Genomic DNA, 17,896 nt, shown 5'->3' with positions numbered 1-17,896 from the left:
ATTCGCCTTTCCCGGTTGATAGGCAATATCCAAGTCATAGTCCGCGACAAACTCCATCCACCGTCTTTGCCTTAGATTTAACTCTGGCTGGGTGAATATGTATTTCAGACTCTTGTGGTCGGTGAAGATTTGAACCTTGGCTCCATAGAGATATGAACGCCAAATCTTCAATGCGAACACCACCGCGGCCATCTTTAAGTCGTGCGTTGGGTAATTCCTCTCGTGCTTACGCAGTTGCCTTGAAGCATATGCGATTACACTGCCCCTTTGCATTAACACACAACCTAGCCCGGTTATAGAGGCGTTAGTGTACACTATGTACGGCTCGTCCGTTTCCGGCAACACCAGTACCGGAGCACTTGTGAGCATCGCCTTTAACTCCGCGAAACTTTTCTCGCATTCCTCCGTCCATAGGAACTTGGTATCTTTCCCCGTCAATCGCGTCATTGGCTGAGTCATACCCGCAAAGCCTTTGACGAATCTTCGGTAATATCCCGCCAACCCAAGAAAGCTCCTTATCTCGGTGGCATTCCTCGGACGTGGCCAGTCCTTTATCGACTTGATCTTTTCCGGATCCACGGACACTCCTTGGTCCGAGACAATGTGTCCAAGGAACCCGACACTCTTTTGCCAAAACGAGCATTTGCTTAATTTCGCGAAAAGCTTTTGTTCCCTTAACCGCACCAAAACTGCCCTTAAATGATTCTGATGAGTCTCCCAATCCTTCGAGTAGACAAGTATGTCATCAATGAAAATGATTACAAACTCGTCCAAGAATTCCCGGAAGACACCATTCATCATCTTCATGAAGGCTGCCGGTGCATTGGTCAATCCGAACGGCATAACCACAAACTCAAAGTGGCCGTACCTCGTCCGGAAAGCCGTTTTCCGAATGTCCGATGGCTCTATCGGAATTTGATGGTACCCCGAGGCCAAGTCTATCTTTGAGAACCACTTTGCACTTCAGAGGTTATCCAACAACTCGTCTATCCGGGGCAATGGGTACTTATTCTTCACCGTAACCCTATTCAGCCCCCGGTAATCAATACATAGCCTAAAGCTACCATCCTTTTTCTTCACAAACAAGACCGGTGCACCCCAAGGTGAACTACTTGGTCTGATAAACCCTTTTTCCAACAATTCTTCCAATTGTTTCTTTAACTCCGCCATTTCTGCCGGTGCCATCCGGTAAGGCGCTTTAGATATAGGGGTCGTCCCCGGTTCCAGCTCGATGGTGAACGGATCTGATCTATCCGGCGGCACTCCCCGTACCGCTTCAAACACATTGGCAAATTCATTGGCTACCGGAATCTCATCCAGTTCCTTATTTTCCCCAACTTCCTTTGTTGTGATTGTGGCTAAGTACGCCTCACAACCTTTCTCCAGCATCCTTTCCGCCTGGATTGCTGAGATGATCAAACTTCCCGAAGTTGATCTTATTCCCTGGAATCTCAATGTTCCTTCCTTTCCCTCAAAATTTACTCTCCCTCGGTGACAGTCAAGGTGAGCCTTGTACTTTCCCAACCAGTCCATCCCCAAGATAACATCATGTTTCATGAGTGGCACAATGATTAGGTCAGTAGGCATATCCACACCATTGACAATGACCGAGATGCCAAACTACACCGTACGGGAACATCACCTGCCCGCCGGCTGCTCGGACCATTCCATATTCGGTGTTTGGTTCTCTCTGGAACCCACCTTTTCCTATCATTTCTGGGCTCACAAAACAGTGTGTGGCCCCCGAATCAAACAAGGTGTGCGTTTCCACACCTCCTATACTTAAGGTCCCTACACATTCCTCTAGAATGCTAAGTACCCTTATCCCCATAGACATGCACCATGATGCTATGTAATGCACGAATTGAACTAGAAAGGGTTCTCGTTGCATACCAGTAATCGCCCTGTAGTTCCCATCGGCAGTTTCCTCAGACAGCTCATACACGCGTGGTGCAACAGCCTGTCTCTTTGGTGGTGGCGGTAAAGATTCCTCGCCACGGTTTCCCCGTTGATCAAGCTTTGGACATTCCCTTTTAAAATGTCCCTCCTTCCCGCACAAGTAGCAGGTCCTTGGCCCATTGCCATTGTCCATCCTTGGACAGTTTCGGATCTCATGGTCCTTACTTCCACAGCGTCCGCATGCACCCACGGTCTTCCAGAAAGAACCGCTGTGGTACTTTTCGTAAGTCTTGCACTCCCCATACCTGGGTTCAGACCTTGCGTTATCCACCTTGTCCCACTTCCTCTTTCGGTCGGTGGTTTTGGCTGGGTGAGTCGAACGAGAAGAAACTTTCTCGCGTTTGAGCTGTTTCTCTTCCTCTATCCCAGCTTCGATCATAGCCGCCCTTTCCACCACTTCCACGACCGAGTTAAAGACACCGTTCACGCAATGGTTGCGGATGTCTACCCTTAGTCCACGGATAAAGCGACGTACTTGTGCTTTCTCATCCTCAATTTCCTTTCCCACAAAGCGCCTAAGGCGACTGAACTCAACGTCATACGCGCGTACCGTCATCTCCCCTTGTACCAGGTTCAGGTACTTGCTTTCCAGTCGATCCCAAGCCTCCGGGGGAAAGAATTTCTTGTTGAATTCTATCTTGAAGTCCGCATAGGTTAGGACTTGACCACCTGTACGTTTCTCCACTGATACCCACCAGTCATGGGCTTCCTCTTCCAGGAAATGGACAGCAATGTCCTTTTGATACTCCTCCGGGCAGCGAGTGGAGTTGAAATTTCTTACGAGTCGACTCCTCCACTCGTCAGCCACAATCGGGTCCGTACTACCCGAGAAATGTTTTGTCTTTAGCCTTGTGACATGCTCCAGTGCATCAAGGTAGTCCTTTCTCTTTCTCGGAGAATCTCCAGGACCTACCCCAATGGTCCCCGCAACAATCTTGCTACGTACCGTTGGTACCACAGGATCCGGTACCAACGCCTTTGTGAGCACGTCCAGCTGTGCCATCATGGCCTTCATCGTTTCCCACTGTTCCTGGGACGATGGTACAACATTCGGTTGCCTATTCACGTCCGTAGCTCCGCTACTCTCCGGCTTATCATTATCCGGTTGTTTTTCTCCAGCCTCAGGTCCGACTGCAATCAGGGTGTCCGTGTTCCCTACGTCCGCATCGACCATAGTCTCCGCGTCCTTGGTCCCATCGACCATAGTCTCCGCGTCCATGGTCCCATCGGCCACCTCCTTGCCTTTTCTTTTCTTTTCCTTGCTGCTCTTACCCATCTGCAAAATTATGCATTAGTCACGGCTAAATTAACAAACCGCAAACAGTAAGAACAACTACCGCGAGATCCCATGAAGCCGATGAGTGGTGATGCCCCAAACCCGCACTACCGGTCCTAGAACCAAGCATGCTCTGATACCAACTTGAAAGACCCCATCCCCGGCCAACTATGGCCGGAGAGGTTCTCCCGTCGCTTTACACTACTTAGTCATATTTTAGGGCCCATTCCTTTAAACAATGTTCGTTTGCACATTCTGTGATTCATAAATAATCCTTATGATATAATACTTAGAGTAATAAATATTCGATATTCGTTAAGTAATCAAAGGATTCGATACAACTTATGAGTTTGCATAATAAGCTAGAACAAGTTGTATAATCGATCCTATCTACCCTTCACACCACCACTCATCTTCCCGGCCATGAGTCCCGCGCCTAAGCACTTCCTTTCCCGCGATCACCCTCCTTTCCTGAAACCAAGTAGGCATCAATAACATTCCCTTTCCCGCTGTACATGTCATGCAATGCACGCTAGGTACTAATAACTGTCCAGTACAGAGATCGGCCGGTAGAGAGTTATCCCGCGCATCAGTTCGAACGGTGTACTGGGGGTCTGTACCGATCCCTGTCCAACCGCCGAGCCGCGTTTACTTTTCTCCGTCCGAATTGTCCGTACTTGGACACCCCGGAGGGTACGCTGATCGGTAGGGAGGTAGCATGCGCATCAGTTCGGTTGGTTCACGGCGAACCTGGCGGTTCCCGATCCACTACCGAGCCGCACCCCCTTTCCTCCGACCAACTGGACCAACCGAAGCATTCCTTTTGCTTATGTTTGATGCACTACCCCAATTCCCAGAGCCTATATGGACGGTACTGTACCGTACCTCCGACCCTTATTACCCTTCTCGCCGAACTCTTTATTTCTCGGATCCTTCTTCCTGATCTTTACTCGTACTCTCGAGTTTTTGGTGTATTTTTCAGTATCCGAACGTGTCCTCAGAATGAGAGGATCGCCCCCTTTATATAGGGTCCTGGGCCGCGGTTTTGGCCCCAAAAGGCACCCTTCGGACGAATCCGTTCATTCACTCCTGTTCGCTCATGTACGCTCGCCGTACCCGTTCGGCCATGACCTTTAGGCCGTGCCCTTTCGGTCCCGAGCTCCCAGCTGGTCAGTGAACTGTCCACTGTCGTCCAGCTGGTCGAGCTGGGTCGAGCTGGGTCGAGCTTCCTGGCAGCTGGACGAGCTGACACTAGCTGGCCGAGCTGACCGCAGCTGGCCTCAAGCTATCCAGAGCTGGCCGAGAGCTGTCCGGAGCTGGCCCGGAGCTGTCCGGACCTGGCCCGAAGCTGTCCGGAGCTGACCAATACTTGTCCCATACTTGGCTCGTTTTCTCCCCTTGACCGAGCTAACGAGTAGCTCTTCCCCGACTTGTCCGAGATCACCCTTCCATCCTGGACCAAGCCATGGCCTACGATCCTATTCAGGATCGCGGGCGTTACAGGTCTTTCATGTGGTTTCCGTAAGTTGTGGTGGTTACCCTAGGGTGTGGTTCCCTAGGATGTTCTATGGACGTGGCCAGTCCTTTATCAACTTGATATTTTCCGGATCCCAGACACTCCTTGTCCGAGACAATGTGTCCAAGGAAACCAACACTCCTTTGCCAAAACGAGCATTTTCTTAACTTTGTGAAAAGCTTACGCTCTCTTACCGCTCCAAGACTGCCCTCAAGTGATTCTGATGGGTTTCCCAATCGTTCGAATAAACTACTATGTCATCAATGAAGATGATGACAAACTCGTCTAAGAATTCTCGAAATACACCATTCATCATCTTAAAGAAGGCTGCTGGTGCGTTTTTCAATCCGAATGGCAAGACCACAAACTAAAAGTGGTCGTACCTTGTTTGAAAAGCCGTTTTCTGAATGTCCGTTGGGTCTATTGGAATTAGATGAAACCCCGCGGCCAAGTCTATCTTCGAGAACCACTTTGTACCTCGAAGATTATCCAACAATACATCTATCCGGGGTAATGGGTACTTATTTTTCACTGTAACCCTATTCAGCCCCTGGTAATCAATGCATAGCCAGAAGCTACCATCCTTTTTCTTTTCGAATAAGACCGGTGCACCCCATGGTGAACTACTTGGTCTGATAAACCCTTTCTCCAACAATTGTCCCAATTTTTTTTTTAACTCCGCCATTTATGCTGGTGCCATCTGGTAAGGCACTTTTGATATAGGGTTCGTACCTGGTTCTAGCTCGATGGTAAATGGATCTGACTTATCTGGCCGCACTCCCCGTACCACTTCAATCACATCAGCAAACTCACTTTCTATCGGAATATCTTTCAACTACGCATTTTCCCCAACTTATGTTGTTATTATTGAGGCTAAGTACGCCTTACATCCTTTCTCCAGCATCGTTTCCGCTTGGATTGCCGAGATAACCAAACTTCCTGAAGTTGATCTTATTCCTTGGAATCTCAATGTTCCTTCTTTCCTTTCAAAGTTTACTCGCCCTCGATGACAATCAATGTGAGCCTTGTACTTTCCAAACCAGTCCATCCCCAAGATAACATCGTGTTTCATGAGTGGAACAATGATCAGATAAGTAGGCATATCAACACCATTGACGATAACCAAGATTCCCCGAACCATACCGGACGGGTACATTGCCTGCCCGCTGGCTGCTCGGACCATTCCATATCTAGTGTTTGGTACCTTACTGAACCCACCTTCCCTATCATTTCAGGGCTCACCAAACAATGTGTCGCCCCCAATCAAACAAGGTGTGCGTTTCCACACCACCTAAACTTAAGGTCCCTACGAATTCCTCTAGAATGCTAAGTATCCATATCCCCCTTTCACATGCATTATGATGCTATGTAATGCAAGAACTGAACTTAGAAAGGTTCTCGTAACATACCAGTAATTGCCCTGAAATCCCCAGCAGCAGTTTCCTCAGACAGCTCGTACACGCATGGTGCGACAGCCTGTCTCTTTGGTGGTGGCGGTAAAGAATCCTCGCCACGGAACCCACGTTGGTGGGTCAGTCTTCACACGTCAAGCTTCGGACATTCCCTCCTAAAATGTCCCTCTTTTCCGCACATATAGCAAGTCCCTGGCCCATCGCCATTTTCCAACCTTAGACAGTTCTGGATCGCATGATCCTTGCTCCAGCAGCAACCACATGCACCTACAGCCTTCCAGCAAGAACCACTATGGTGCTTTCCGCAATTCCTACACTCTCCATACTTAGCGTCGGACCTTGCGTTGTCCACCTTATGCAATTTTCTCTTCCTGTCCGTGGTTTTGGCTGGGTGGGTCGAACGCAAAGAAACCCTCTCGTGCCTAAGTTGTTTCTCTTCCTCCATACCAACTTCGATCATTGCTTCCCTTTCCACCAATTCAACGACCGTGTTAAAGACACCGGTCAAGCAATGGTTGCAGATTGCCACCCTTAGTCCTTGGATAAAAGGACGGACTTGTGCTTTCTCATCCTCGATATCCTTTCCAACATAGCGCCTAAAGCGGCTAAATTCAACATAATATGCACGCACCGTCATATCCCCTTGTACCAGGTTTAGGTACGCACTTTCCAGTCGGTCCCATGCCTCCGCTGGAAACAATTTCCTTTTGAATTCCGCCTCAAAGTCCGCAAAGGTTAGGACTTGACCACCTTTCCGTTTCTCAACCGTCAACTACCAGTTATGTGCTTCCTCTTCAAGGAAATGGACGGTAATGTCATTTTGATACTCCTCCGGGTAGCGAGTGGAATTAAAATTTCTCACAAGTCGACTCCTCCACTCGTCAGCCGATTGAATCCGAACTCCCTGGGAAATGATTTGTCCTCAGTCTAGAGACATGCTCCAACACATCCAAGTAGTCCCTTCTCTTTGTCGGAGAATCCTCATGACTACTTCAGTGGTCTCTGTAACAATCTTGCTACGCACCGCTAGTACCACAGGATCCAGTACCAAGGCCTTTGTGAGCACGTCCAACTGTGCCATCATTGCCTTCATCGTATGCCATTGTTCCTGGGACGATGGTACTGCATTTGGTTGCCCATTTACATCGGTGGCACCACTACTTTCCAGAATATCATTATCAGGTTGCTTCTCTCCAGCCACAGGTCCAGCTGGTTTCTGGGCGTCCATGTTTCCTGCCCCCGCGTTGACTACTGTCTCTGTGGCGTCAATGGTCTCATCGGCCAGCCCCTTGTCCTTCTTCTTCTTTTCCTTGTTCTCTTACCCATCTGCAAAACTCATGCATTTTAGTCATGGTTAAGTTAAATAAACCGCTAACGGTAAGAACATCTACCGCGAGATCCCATTAAGCCGATGAATGGTGATACCCAAAACCCGCACTACCAGTCCTAGAACCAAGCCTGCTCTGATACCAACTTGAAAGACCCCGACCCCAAACATTCTACTGCCGGTGAGGTTCTCTCGTCCTTTACTTGCTACTTAGTCATATTCTATGGTCCATTCTTTAATATAGTTCATTCGCATATTCTGAGATTCAATACGTAGTGTCTATAAGATATAAATTAGAGTAAAGCAAACACTCATATATTGTATTAAATAATCAAAGGATTCGATACAACTTATGAGTTTGCATATAAGCTAGTACAAGCTGTATAATCGATCATAGCTACCCTTACACCACCACTCATCTTCTCGGCCATGAGTCTTGCGCCTAAGCAGTTCCTTTTCCATGATCACTCTCCGTTACTGAAATCCAAGTAGCCATCAATAACATTTCCCTTAGGTCGTACAATGTCATGCAATGCACGCTAAGCTATAATATCCGCCCAGTACAGTAGTTGGCCGGTAGAGAGTTATCATGCGCATCAGTTTGACGGTGTATTGAGGTATCTGTACAGATCCCCAGTCCAACCGCCGAGCCGCGTTTACTTTTTTCCCTTTCCTCCGACCAACAGGACCAACCGAAGCATTATAAATGCTTATGTAGATGCAACTACCCTGTCCCTCAAAACCCATAAGGTTGGTACTGTACCGTACCTCCGACCCTCAACCTTACTCGCCGAACTCTCAGTCTTGGAAACCTTCTTCTCTATTGTGTACTCGTTCTTTCTCGAGTTTTTGTTATGTTTTCTGTTTCCGATGGTGTGTTTGGAATGAAGGCCATGCATCTATATATAGGGTTCTGGCTGAATTCTAGGCCCCAAAAGGTACCTATCTATCAAGTAGGTTGAGCTCCTTGGCAGCTGGCCGAAGTCTAGGCCCCAAAAGGTACCTATCCATCAAGCTGGGTTGAGCTCCTTGGCAGCTGGCCGAGCTACGGGTAGCTGACTGGCAGCTGGGTTGCTGACGCTAGCTGGTCGAGCTGACACTAGCTGGACAACAGCTGGTCGGCAGCTGGTCAAACTGTACGTAGCTGGTCGAGAGCTGGTCATGTTGTCCCTAGCTAGTTGAGAGCTGTCCATGATGGCTGATCTCTATTCCCGTACTTGGCTCGGTTTCTCCCACTGTCCGAGCTAATGAGCAGCTCCTACTAGACTTGTCTGAGACTTCCCTGCCATTCTCGGACCAAGTCACGGCCTACGATCCTATGCAGGATCGCAACATTACATCTACCAAGTTATTAACCTTGCCCAAGGTTCATTTGTTTTACCTTGATTAAAAGCAGTTTTAAGTTTGTGTTTGCTTTGTTTTGAGTTTGCTTTGTTTGCTTTCTTTAAACTAGCTTGTTAGTTAAGTTGTTTCATAAAACAATCATTTGTTACGTTTAGATTGAGGATATTTATGTATTCTTAGTGTTTGAATCTTTGCAAATTTGTGGTTCGATATTAAATGAATAGAGATAAGTACTACATCAATTTGGCATTGTTGCCCATTTGCAATAGATTTCACCATTAGGATTTAATCTTTGCTTGAGCCTAAACATTTTCTTTACATTATTACTTACTTGGTTTGCTTTGGTGTTTTGGATTCTCTTTTGCAAGGTGTATGAACTTGAGAAGTCAAGGCTAAGCCAATTTAGTTGAGTGTGTTGAAGACATTTGCCGTTTTGAATGAGAGAATCGCTGGCTAGCATGACAAGATATGGAGAAAAACCCTCCTCCTGTTGATGGTCATAATGGAAATGACCAGCCCAATGTTGAAAAAGCTCATATCCATCCTCCAAGACAACCAAGAGTCACTGGCACCTTTGATGAACCGAACATTCATGGGCACTGCATGGGGACTAGAGCACCGCTTGTTGAGAACAATAACTATAAGATCAAGTCAAGTCTTATCAACATGGTGCAAAGCTCAAAGTTCCATGGCTTACCTATGGAAGACCCTCTTGACCACTTGGATCAGTTTGATATGATGTGCGGAACAATCAAAATCAATTGTATCTCTAAAGATGCATTCAAACTCTGCCTCTTTCCATTTTCTCTTGGAGACCGAGCTAGAACTCTGGAGAAGAACCTACCAGTGGGATGAGTCACCTCTTGGGATCAATGCAAGAGAGCTTTCCTATCCTAGTTCTTCTCTCCTACAAGAACAAAAGGCTAAGAAATGAAATATCAAGCTTTGCTCAAAAGGGAAATGAGAGTTTTAGTGAAGCATGAGAGAGATTCAAGAGCTATATTATTCAATGTTCTCATCATGGTTTCTCTAAAGAATCTATTCTAAGTACAGTACACAAAGGGGTACTCCCAAAGATAAGAATGTTGGTTGATACAGCAAGTAATGGTGATTTCCTATGTTGTTGTTGGTATGACCTTAGTGGAGAATCTTGATCAAAGTGATGGAAATTATTGGGAGGATTATGATATAACTCCAAGGGATCATTCTGATATTAATGAGTAGCACGACAAGGAGATCAAAGGCATTGAATGACAAGATGGATAAGATGATTCTTGCTCTACTTCGCCAACTACTAGAAGGTCAAGGAAGAAGTGCTATTGAGTTGGCCACTCAAAAATGAAAGCTATGCACACCAAGGTTGATGAGGTGTATAGAGTGTTAAATGCTAAGATTGAGAGGTTGCAAACACAGGTCCATGGAAAATCTTCCTCTTCTACAAAGTGGCCAATGGGTTCATTGCCGGGAAAACCAGAACCAAACCCAAAAGAGTATATTAATGCCGTCACACTTAGAAGTTGTAAGACTCAGCCTACTCAAGAGATCAATAGGTACATTGAGCCTAAGGGAGGGGAGGTAGTGGTTGAGAATGAAGATGAAGATGAGTTGATAGAAAAAGATTGTGGTAAAGACATAGAAGCTGAAAAGGTTGTGGTTGACAAAGGGAAGATAAAATGGTTGAGGAACCAAAGAAAGATAAGACCATTGATGAAGCTCCCAAGAAGAGTAAAGATATTGCCAAGGAGACTCTATTTGTGCCTCCACCCTATGAGCGAAGTGGACAAGTATAGAGCTATGTTTGATGCACAAATGAAAGATGTTGCTATTATAATGTTAATTTGTGACGGTCCTTCGGGATGAGTGGTTTTTGTGATGGTCCTTCGGGATGTGTGGTCTGGGTAGCGGTCCTTGTTAGGACAATTACTTGGCATTGGTTGCGGTCTTGTTTAAGACATTTGTTAGGTATTGGTGGCAGTCTATTTAGACATTTGTTGGCCTTTGTGGCGGTCCTATATAGGACATTTGTTAGCCTTAGTGGCGGCTATTTTGGTATGTTGATGACCATTGTGTCGTCATGACATTGTGATTAGAGGATATGTGGTTGGTAGGACATTGTGATGTTTTATGCAAGCTACATGAGGGAAACCTGGTTAGGAGATAGGACTCATACGTGTTCAGAATTATTTGCTCTATGAAAAATTGGTCCTTAACGACTCTTTGGGGAATCTTTTGTTCTCCTAGTATTGTCATATACAGAGACTTTGTGACTTGAGAGTGTGGCTGGTATATCGACTTTGGATGACGATCCAGAGGCGCACTGTAGGATGGAAACCCAAGAAAAGAATATTGGACTTCCCTTATATTTTATGGCATGTGGCTTAGGCCCGATGAAGAGCCAATACTAATGGCATGCAGGCTAAGGCTTGGTGAGAAGCCAATAAAAACGCAAGGTTGAAACTTATGAGTAAAGGAAAGTCCAAAATTCGAGAGCAAATAGTGCTTGGAACGCGAGTTCATCACCTGGAGGTAACCTTCACAAATTAGTCGGAAGAGGTGCAGGCCGTGCAGACAGTTGCATGGAAGTCCATGGCTGATGGTTGTTCAAGATTCGAGGACGAATCTATGTTGGTGGGGGAGAACTGTAATGCCCGTGAACCAAAAAGTGGAATTGTGGCAAGGGTGTCGCTCGACACCAAGTTTGGTCAGGAATTCAGTTCGATTACAAGATTTCTTGGTTTATTGCTGTTTCAATTTAGGGATTATAAAGGTTGTGGCCGACATTTTTAGGGTTTAATCTCCAATTTTCGTCCCCCTTTGTAACTGAGAGAGAAAACGCTTCATGAAAAGTTCCTGAGAGTTCCAGTAGGCTCTTCCCTAAACCGTTTGTACCTGTTTTCTCACACACCCTATGATCTAAACATGACCAGTCTTACCGTGAGACGTTCTTGGCAAGGAAGGATGGCTTTTTAGTAATAATAACCCATGCACCCGTTACACAACCATGTCCTAGAATTATAACCGTGCTCTAATACCAAATGTAAGACCCTGACCCTAAAATACCGTACATGTCCGTATCGGACAGTAAAAGTTTCTTAGGGCCTATGCAATTCTATTCGTTCGTTTAATATTGTGCAACACCGAATAGGTATAACAGGTGAAATAACTTAAAAATACTCATTCATTAAATCATAGGCTCAATTTATCCTTAACAACATTCCCATCCCATGCATGGTAACAATAGAAATCTTTAGAAATAAAAACCATAATTAAAATACCCAAAGCCACCATCCTCTTCCTCCCTTGCCTCGGTCACACAAGCTGGTCAGCCACTAAAGTCCTGATCATCAGACCTTTCTTTTCCTGCGTCCATAAAAGGAGGCGTAAGCAAACAAGTTTACTTAGTGGAGCGGTCATCCCGTCTCACTAAGTTAAGTTCAACAATCTCAATCCGACACAGAGTATATTCCAATCAAGTCATGCAAGTCAAACAATTCACATAGGATAGTTGTCTAAGTCGTTTAGACCAACCACCATTCATATTGCAATATAACACATTAACCATTAACCAAGACAAGCAATGAACAAGATTAAATAAACCACGGGTCAAGAGAATCAACCATGGAACTCGGCCACAGTCACACACTCACCTTCGATTTTGACCTGCGGTGCTAATCTCTTGGTTCCTATGCCCAAAACTGATCCCCGCCTCTACATGGACAGATCTACATCGTTAACCAGCAATGTATAACCCATAACTATCGACAGATCAAGGTGTGGGAAGACTTACCGTTCTTCTCTCAATCTAGACTTAGGATCTCTCGGTTAAAGCTTCGATGGAACTCTTCTCTCTCTCTCTCTCTTTCACGGCCCTCTCGGATGTTGTGCGAATTCTAGAGAATTTCTCTAAGGGTTTCTATTCCTTTTATAGGGTCGACTAAACCACCTCGAGTTGCCTCAAAACAATAAGCCTTATCACCCCCTAACTTCCCATAATTTTCGCACCTATCCTTATCCGATCAACTTTTCCTTTTCCGTGAGTTTCCATTTCTCTCAGGTTTCCTTTCCCGTGAGTCGGCTTAAATCTTTGCAAGATTTCCGAGTTCCCGGGCCTCCCATCAGCCCATAGTCTAACCGATCCATCCTTGTCCATCGGCCCAATCCATCGTTCACTAATGCGACCATTTCCGGATAGTCTACTTCACTATCACTCTCACTATCACTATCACTAGGACTTTCACTCCCACTATCACTATCACTATCACTATCACTATCACTAGGAATTTCACTCCCATTTTCATCCATAAACTTACATGCCTGCATCATCTACAATGTAGGTCACGAACTCCCTTTTTCTTCAGTTCAAACATCTGTTCACTACTTCGGTAGTCTCGAACTCTCCGTTTCCATCTGGATCTATCGGCTATCGAATCACAGCCATTGTCCTTTACGGACCATGATTTGTCCTATTCTCGTTCCGAGGTTTTTACCGCTATCGACACTTTACATACCACATTCGGTACTTCTCAACACTGGTTACCGTACCGCTATCGGCACTTCTCATGTACAGCTATCGGCACTTCTCATGTACCACTATCGGCACTTCTCATGTACCGCTATCGGCACTTCTCATGTACAGCTATCGGCACTTCTCATGTACCGCTATCGGTACTTTCCATGTACCTGCGTATGTACCATTTCTTGTACCGCGTATGTACCATCTCATGTACCGCGTACGTACCATCTCATATACCGTGTAAGTACCATCTCATGTACCACGTACGTACCAGGGAATCAGGTTGTTACACTTGGGACCGAATGGAAAGTGTGTACCTGAACCTGGTACAAGGCGATATGACGGTACGTGCGTATGATGCTGAATTCAGTCGTCTTATGCGCTTTGTGGGAAAGGAAATTGAGGATGAGAAAGCACAAGTCCGCCGCTTTATCCACAGACTAAGGGTGGACATCCGCAACCATTGCGTGAACAGTGTCTTTAACTCGGTCGTGGAAGTAGTGGAAAGGGCGGCCATGATTGAAGCTGGGATAGAGGAGGAGAAACAGCTTAAACGCGAGAGAGTTTCTTTGCGTTCGACCCACCCAGCCAAAACCACCGACCTAAAAAGGAAATGGGATAAGGTGGATAATGCAAGGTCCAAAGCTAAGTATGGAGAGTGCAAGACTTGCGGAAAGTACCACAGCGGTTCTTGCTGGAAGGCCGTGGGTGCATGCGGTCGCTGTGGAAGTAAGGATCATGAGATCCAGAACTGTCCAAGGATGGAAAATGGCAATGGGCCAAGGGCTTGTTTCCTGTGTGGAAAAGAGGGACATTTTAGGAGGGAATGTCCGGAGCTTGATGAGGGAAGGCAGACCCACCAACGTGGAAACCATGACGAGGAATCTTTACCCCCACCACCAAAGAGACAGGCTGTTGCACCACGCGTGTATGAGCTGTCTGAGGAAACTGCTGCCGGGAATTTCAGGGCGATTACTGGTATGTTATGTAAACCCTTCTAAGTTCAATTCGTTCATTACATAGCATCATAATGCATGTAAAAAAAGGGGATATGGGTACTTAGCATTCTAGAGGAATGTGTAGGGACCTTAAGTATAGATGGTGTGGAAACGCACACCTTGTTTGATTCGGGGGCAACACACTGTTTTGTGAGCCCGGAAATGATAGGAAAAGGTGGGTTCAGGCAAGAACCAAACACCGGATATGGTATGGTCCGAGCGGCCGGCGGGCAGGCGATGTACTCGTCCGGTACAGTTCGAGGAATCTTGGTCATTGTCAATGGTGTGGATATGCCTACTGACCTGATCATTGTTCCACTCATGAAAAATGATGTTATCTTGGGGATGTACTGGTTGGGAAAGTACAAGGCTCACATTGACAGTCACCAAGGGAGAGTAAATTTTGAGAGAAAGGAAAGAATGTTGAGATTCCAGGGAATAAGATCAACTTTGAGAAGTTTGATTATCTCGGCAATCCAGGCGGAAAGGATGCTGGATAAAGGTTGTGAGGCATACTTAGCCACAATCACAACAAAGGAAGTTGGGGAAAATACGGAACTGGATGATATTCCGATAGCCAACGAATTTGCCGATGTGTTTGAAGCGGTATGGGGAGTGCCGCCGGATAGGTCAGATCCGTTCACCATCGAGCTAGAACCAGGGATGACCCCTATATCTAAAGCGCCTTATCGGATGGTACCGGCAGAAATGGCGGAGTTAAAGAAACAATTGGGAGAATTGTTGGAGAAAGGGTTTATCAGACCAAGTAGTTCACCTTGGGGTGCACCGGTCTTTTTTGTAAAGAAAAAGGATGGTAGCTTCAGGCTATGCATTTATTACCGGGGGCTGAATAGGGTGACAGTGAAAAACAAGTACCCATTGCCCCGGATAGACTAGCTGTTGGATAATCTCCGAGGTGAAAAGTGGTTCTCGAAGATAGACTTGGCCTCGGGGTACCATCAAATTCCGATAGAGCCATTGGACATTCGGAAAACGGCTTTTTGACAAGGTACAGCAACTTCGAGTTTGTGGTCATGCCGTTCGGACTGACCAATGCACCGACAGCCTTCATGAAGATGATGAATGGTGTGTTCCGAGAGTTCTTAGACGAGTTTGTCATCATGCGAAGTTAAGCAAATGCTCGTTCTGGCAAAAGAGTGTCGGATCCCTTGGACGCATTGTCACAGACCAAGGACTGGCCGCGTCCGAAGAATGCCACCGAGATACGAAATTTTCTCGGGTTGGCCGGATATTACCGAAGATTTATCAAGGGCTTTGCGAGTATGTCTCAGCCAATGACGCGGTTGACAGGGAAAGATACCAAGTTCCTATGGATGGAGGAATGCGAGAAAAGTTTCTCGGAGTTGAAGGCAATGCTCACAAGTGCTCTGGTACTGGTGCTGCCGGTAGTCGACTAGCCGTATGTGGTGTACACCGATGCCTCTATAACCGGGCTAGGTTGTGTGCTAATGCAGAAGGGTAGTGTAATCGCATATGCGTCAAGGCAACTGCGTAAGCACGAGGGGAATTACCCAACACATGACTTAGAGATGGCCGCGGTGGTGTTCGCGTTGAAGATTTGGCGTTCATATCTCTATGGAGCCAAAGTTCAAATCTTCACCGACCACAAGAGTCTAAAATACATATTCACCTAGCCGGAGTTAAATCTAAGGCAGAGACGGTGGATGGAGTTTGTCGCGACTACGACTTAGATATTGCCTATCATCCGGGAAAGGTGAATCAGGTCGCCGATGCCTTGAGTAGGAGACGCTTTGATGTGGAAGCTGAGAAATATCAGGAAGCATTGGTTTAGATGTTGGGACTTTGTATTTAAACGCATTGTCGCGAGAGGTGGAGCCTTTGGGCTTAGGAGTAGCTGATCAAGCGGATCTACTTAGTAGAATTCATTTGGCTCAAGAAAAAGACGAGGAACTTAAGGGTTGGGCGGAGAATAATAAGACCGAGTTCCAAACATCGAACAATGGAACCATTGTGGTGAATGGACGGGTATGTGCTACAAAGTAAGGAGCTAAGGGACAAAATTCTAAGGGAAGCACACCAGTCTAAGTTCTCGGTCCACCCTGGTTCAACCAAGATGTATCGCGATCTGAAACGATACTATCACTGGAAGGGAATGAAAAGGGATGTGGCCGCGTGGGTTTCCAAGTGTAAAACATGTCAACTCGTCAAGGCCGAGCATCAGGTACCGAGCGGTTTAGTCCAAAGTTTACCCATGCCGGAATGGAAATGGGATCATGTGATGTTGGACTTTGTGACCGGATTTCCTATGAGTAAGCGAAAGCACAATGCGGTCTGGGTGGTGGTAGACAGATTGACCAAATCTGTGCACTTCATCGCAATCGCGGAAACAGATGGAGCCGAGGTGATCGCGGTCAGATACATCGAGGAGATAGTCCGGCTTCAAGGAGTGCCGGTGAGCATTGTCTCAGACCGTGATACACGGTTTACCTCGCTCTTCTGGAAAGCTTTTCAGAAGGCCCTGGGAACAAGGGTGAACCTGAGTACGGCGTACCACCCACAGATCAACGAGCAGTCTGAGAGAACAATTCAAACGCTCGAGGACATGTTGCGAGCATGTGTACTGGATTGGGGTGGAGGCTGGGAAATTACCTAAACTTGGTGGAATTCGCATACAACAACAACTACCAAGGTAGTATCGGAATGTCGCCTTATGAAGCGCTGTATGGACGTGCATGTCGAACGCCTTTGTGCTGGACGCCGGTTGGTGAACGGTCGTTATTCGGACACGAGATTGTGGACGAAATGGCCGACAAGTTAAAATTCTTGAAAATCAATTTGAAGGAAGCCTAAAACCGATAGAATAGTTATGGGGACAAGTGTCGGAAGGAGTTGGAGTTTGAAGTGGGTGACCTGATGTATCTTAAGGCCATGAGGAAAGAGGAAAAACGTTGAGCCCAAGGTACGTTGGTCCGTACAACGTGATCAAACGAGTAGGTGCGGTGGCGTAAAAACTGGAGTTACCACTGAAGTTAGACGCCTTTCATAAGGTTTTTCATGTAACGCCTATTCAGATCATTGATCGAATGGAAAAAGGAATGCGCAGGAAAAAGATTAACATGGTGAAGATCATATGGAACTGTGGTGGACGCGAAGAAGCTACTTGGGAGACTGAAAACAAGATGAAGGCCGATTATCCTAAGTGGTTTAAGGAGATGGGAAAAGATCAACTTGAACCGGATTCAGGGACGAATCCCTTTCAAGGGGGGGGAGACTTGTAAGGCCCACGATCCTGAATAGGATCGTAGGCTGGGACTTGGTTCGAGATAGTAGGGAGATCTCGGACAAGTCGGGAAGGAGCTACTTGTTAGCTCGAACATTGAGGGAAAACCAGACAAGTATGGGACAGCTCTCGGCCAGCTGCGGACAGCTCTCGGCCAGCTGCAGGCAGCTCAACCAGCTGTCGGCCAGCTACGGTCAGCTCGACCAGCTAGTGTCAGCTGGACCAGCTGACAGGGAGCTCGACCCAGCTCGACCCAGCTCGACCAGTTGGACGGTAGTGGACGGTGTAC

The 17,896-nt window shown here is 46.6% G+C and overlaps 1 protein-coding gene and 1 non-coding gene across 2 annotated transcripts; both read right to left on the bottom strand.

Annotated features, from left to right (window-relative positions):
• Positions 1 to 963: 963 nt before the first annotated feature.
• LOC147921127 (uncharacterized) lies at positions 964 to 1,557 on the bottom strand. Its single transcript, XM_087501371.1, has one exon. The coding sequence runs from the start codon at positions 1,555 to 1,557 to the stop codon at positions 964 to 966; it is 594 nt and encodes a 197-aa protein (XP_087357497.1).
• Positions 1,558 to 9,754: 8,197 nt separating this feature from the next.
• On the bottom strand, positions 9,755 to 9,861 carry LOC147921126 (small nucleolar RNA R71). Its single transcript, XR_015591830.1, has one exon. It is a non-coding gene; the product is annotated as a small nucleolar RNA R71 (small nucleolar RNA).
• Positions 9,862 to 17,896: the final 8,035 nt, after the last annotated feature.

Source organism: Camelina sativa, chromosome 19 (genome assembly GCF_030686135.1).
Source record: "Camelina sativa cultivar CO46 ecotype springtype chromosome 19, ASM3068613v1".
NCBI lineage: Eukaryota > Viridiplantae > Streptophyta > Magnoliopsida > Brassicales > Brassicaceae > Camelina > Camelina sativa.
This window is presented reverse-complemented; position numbering and strand designations above follow the sequence as displayed.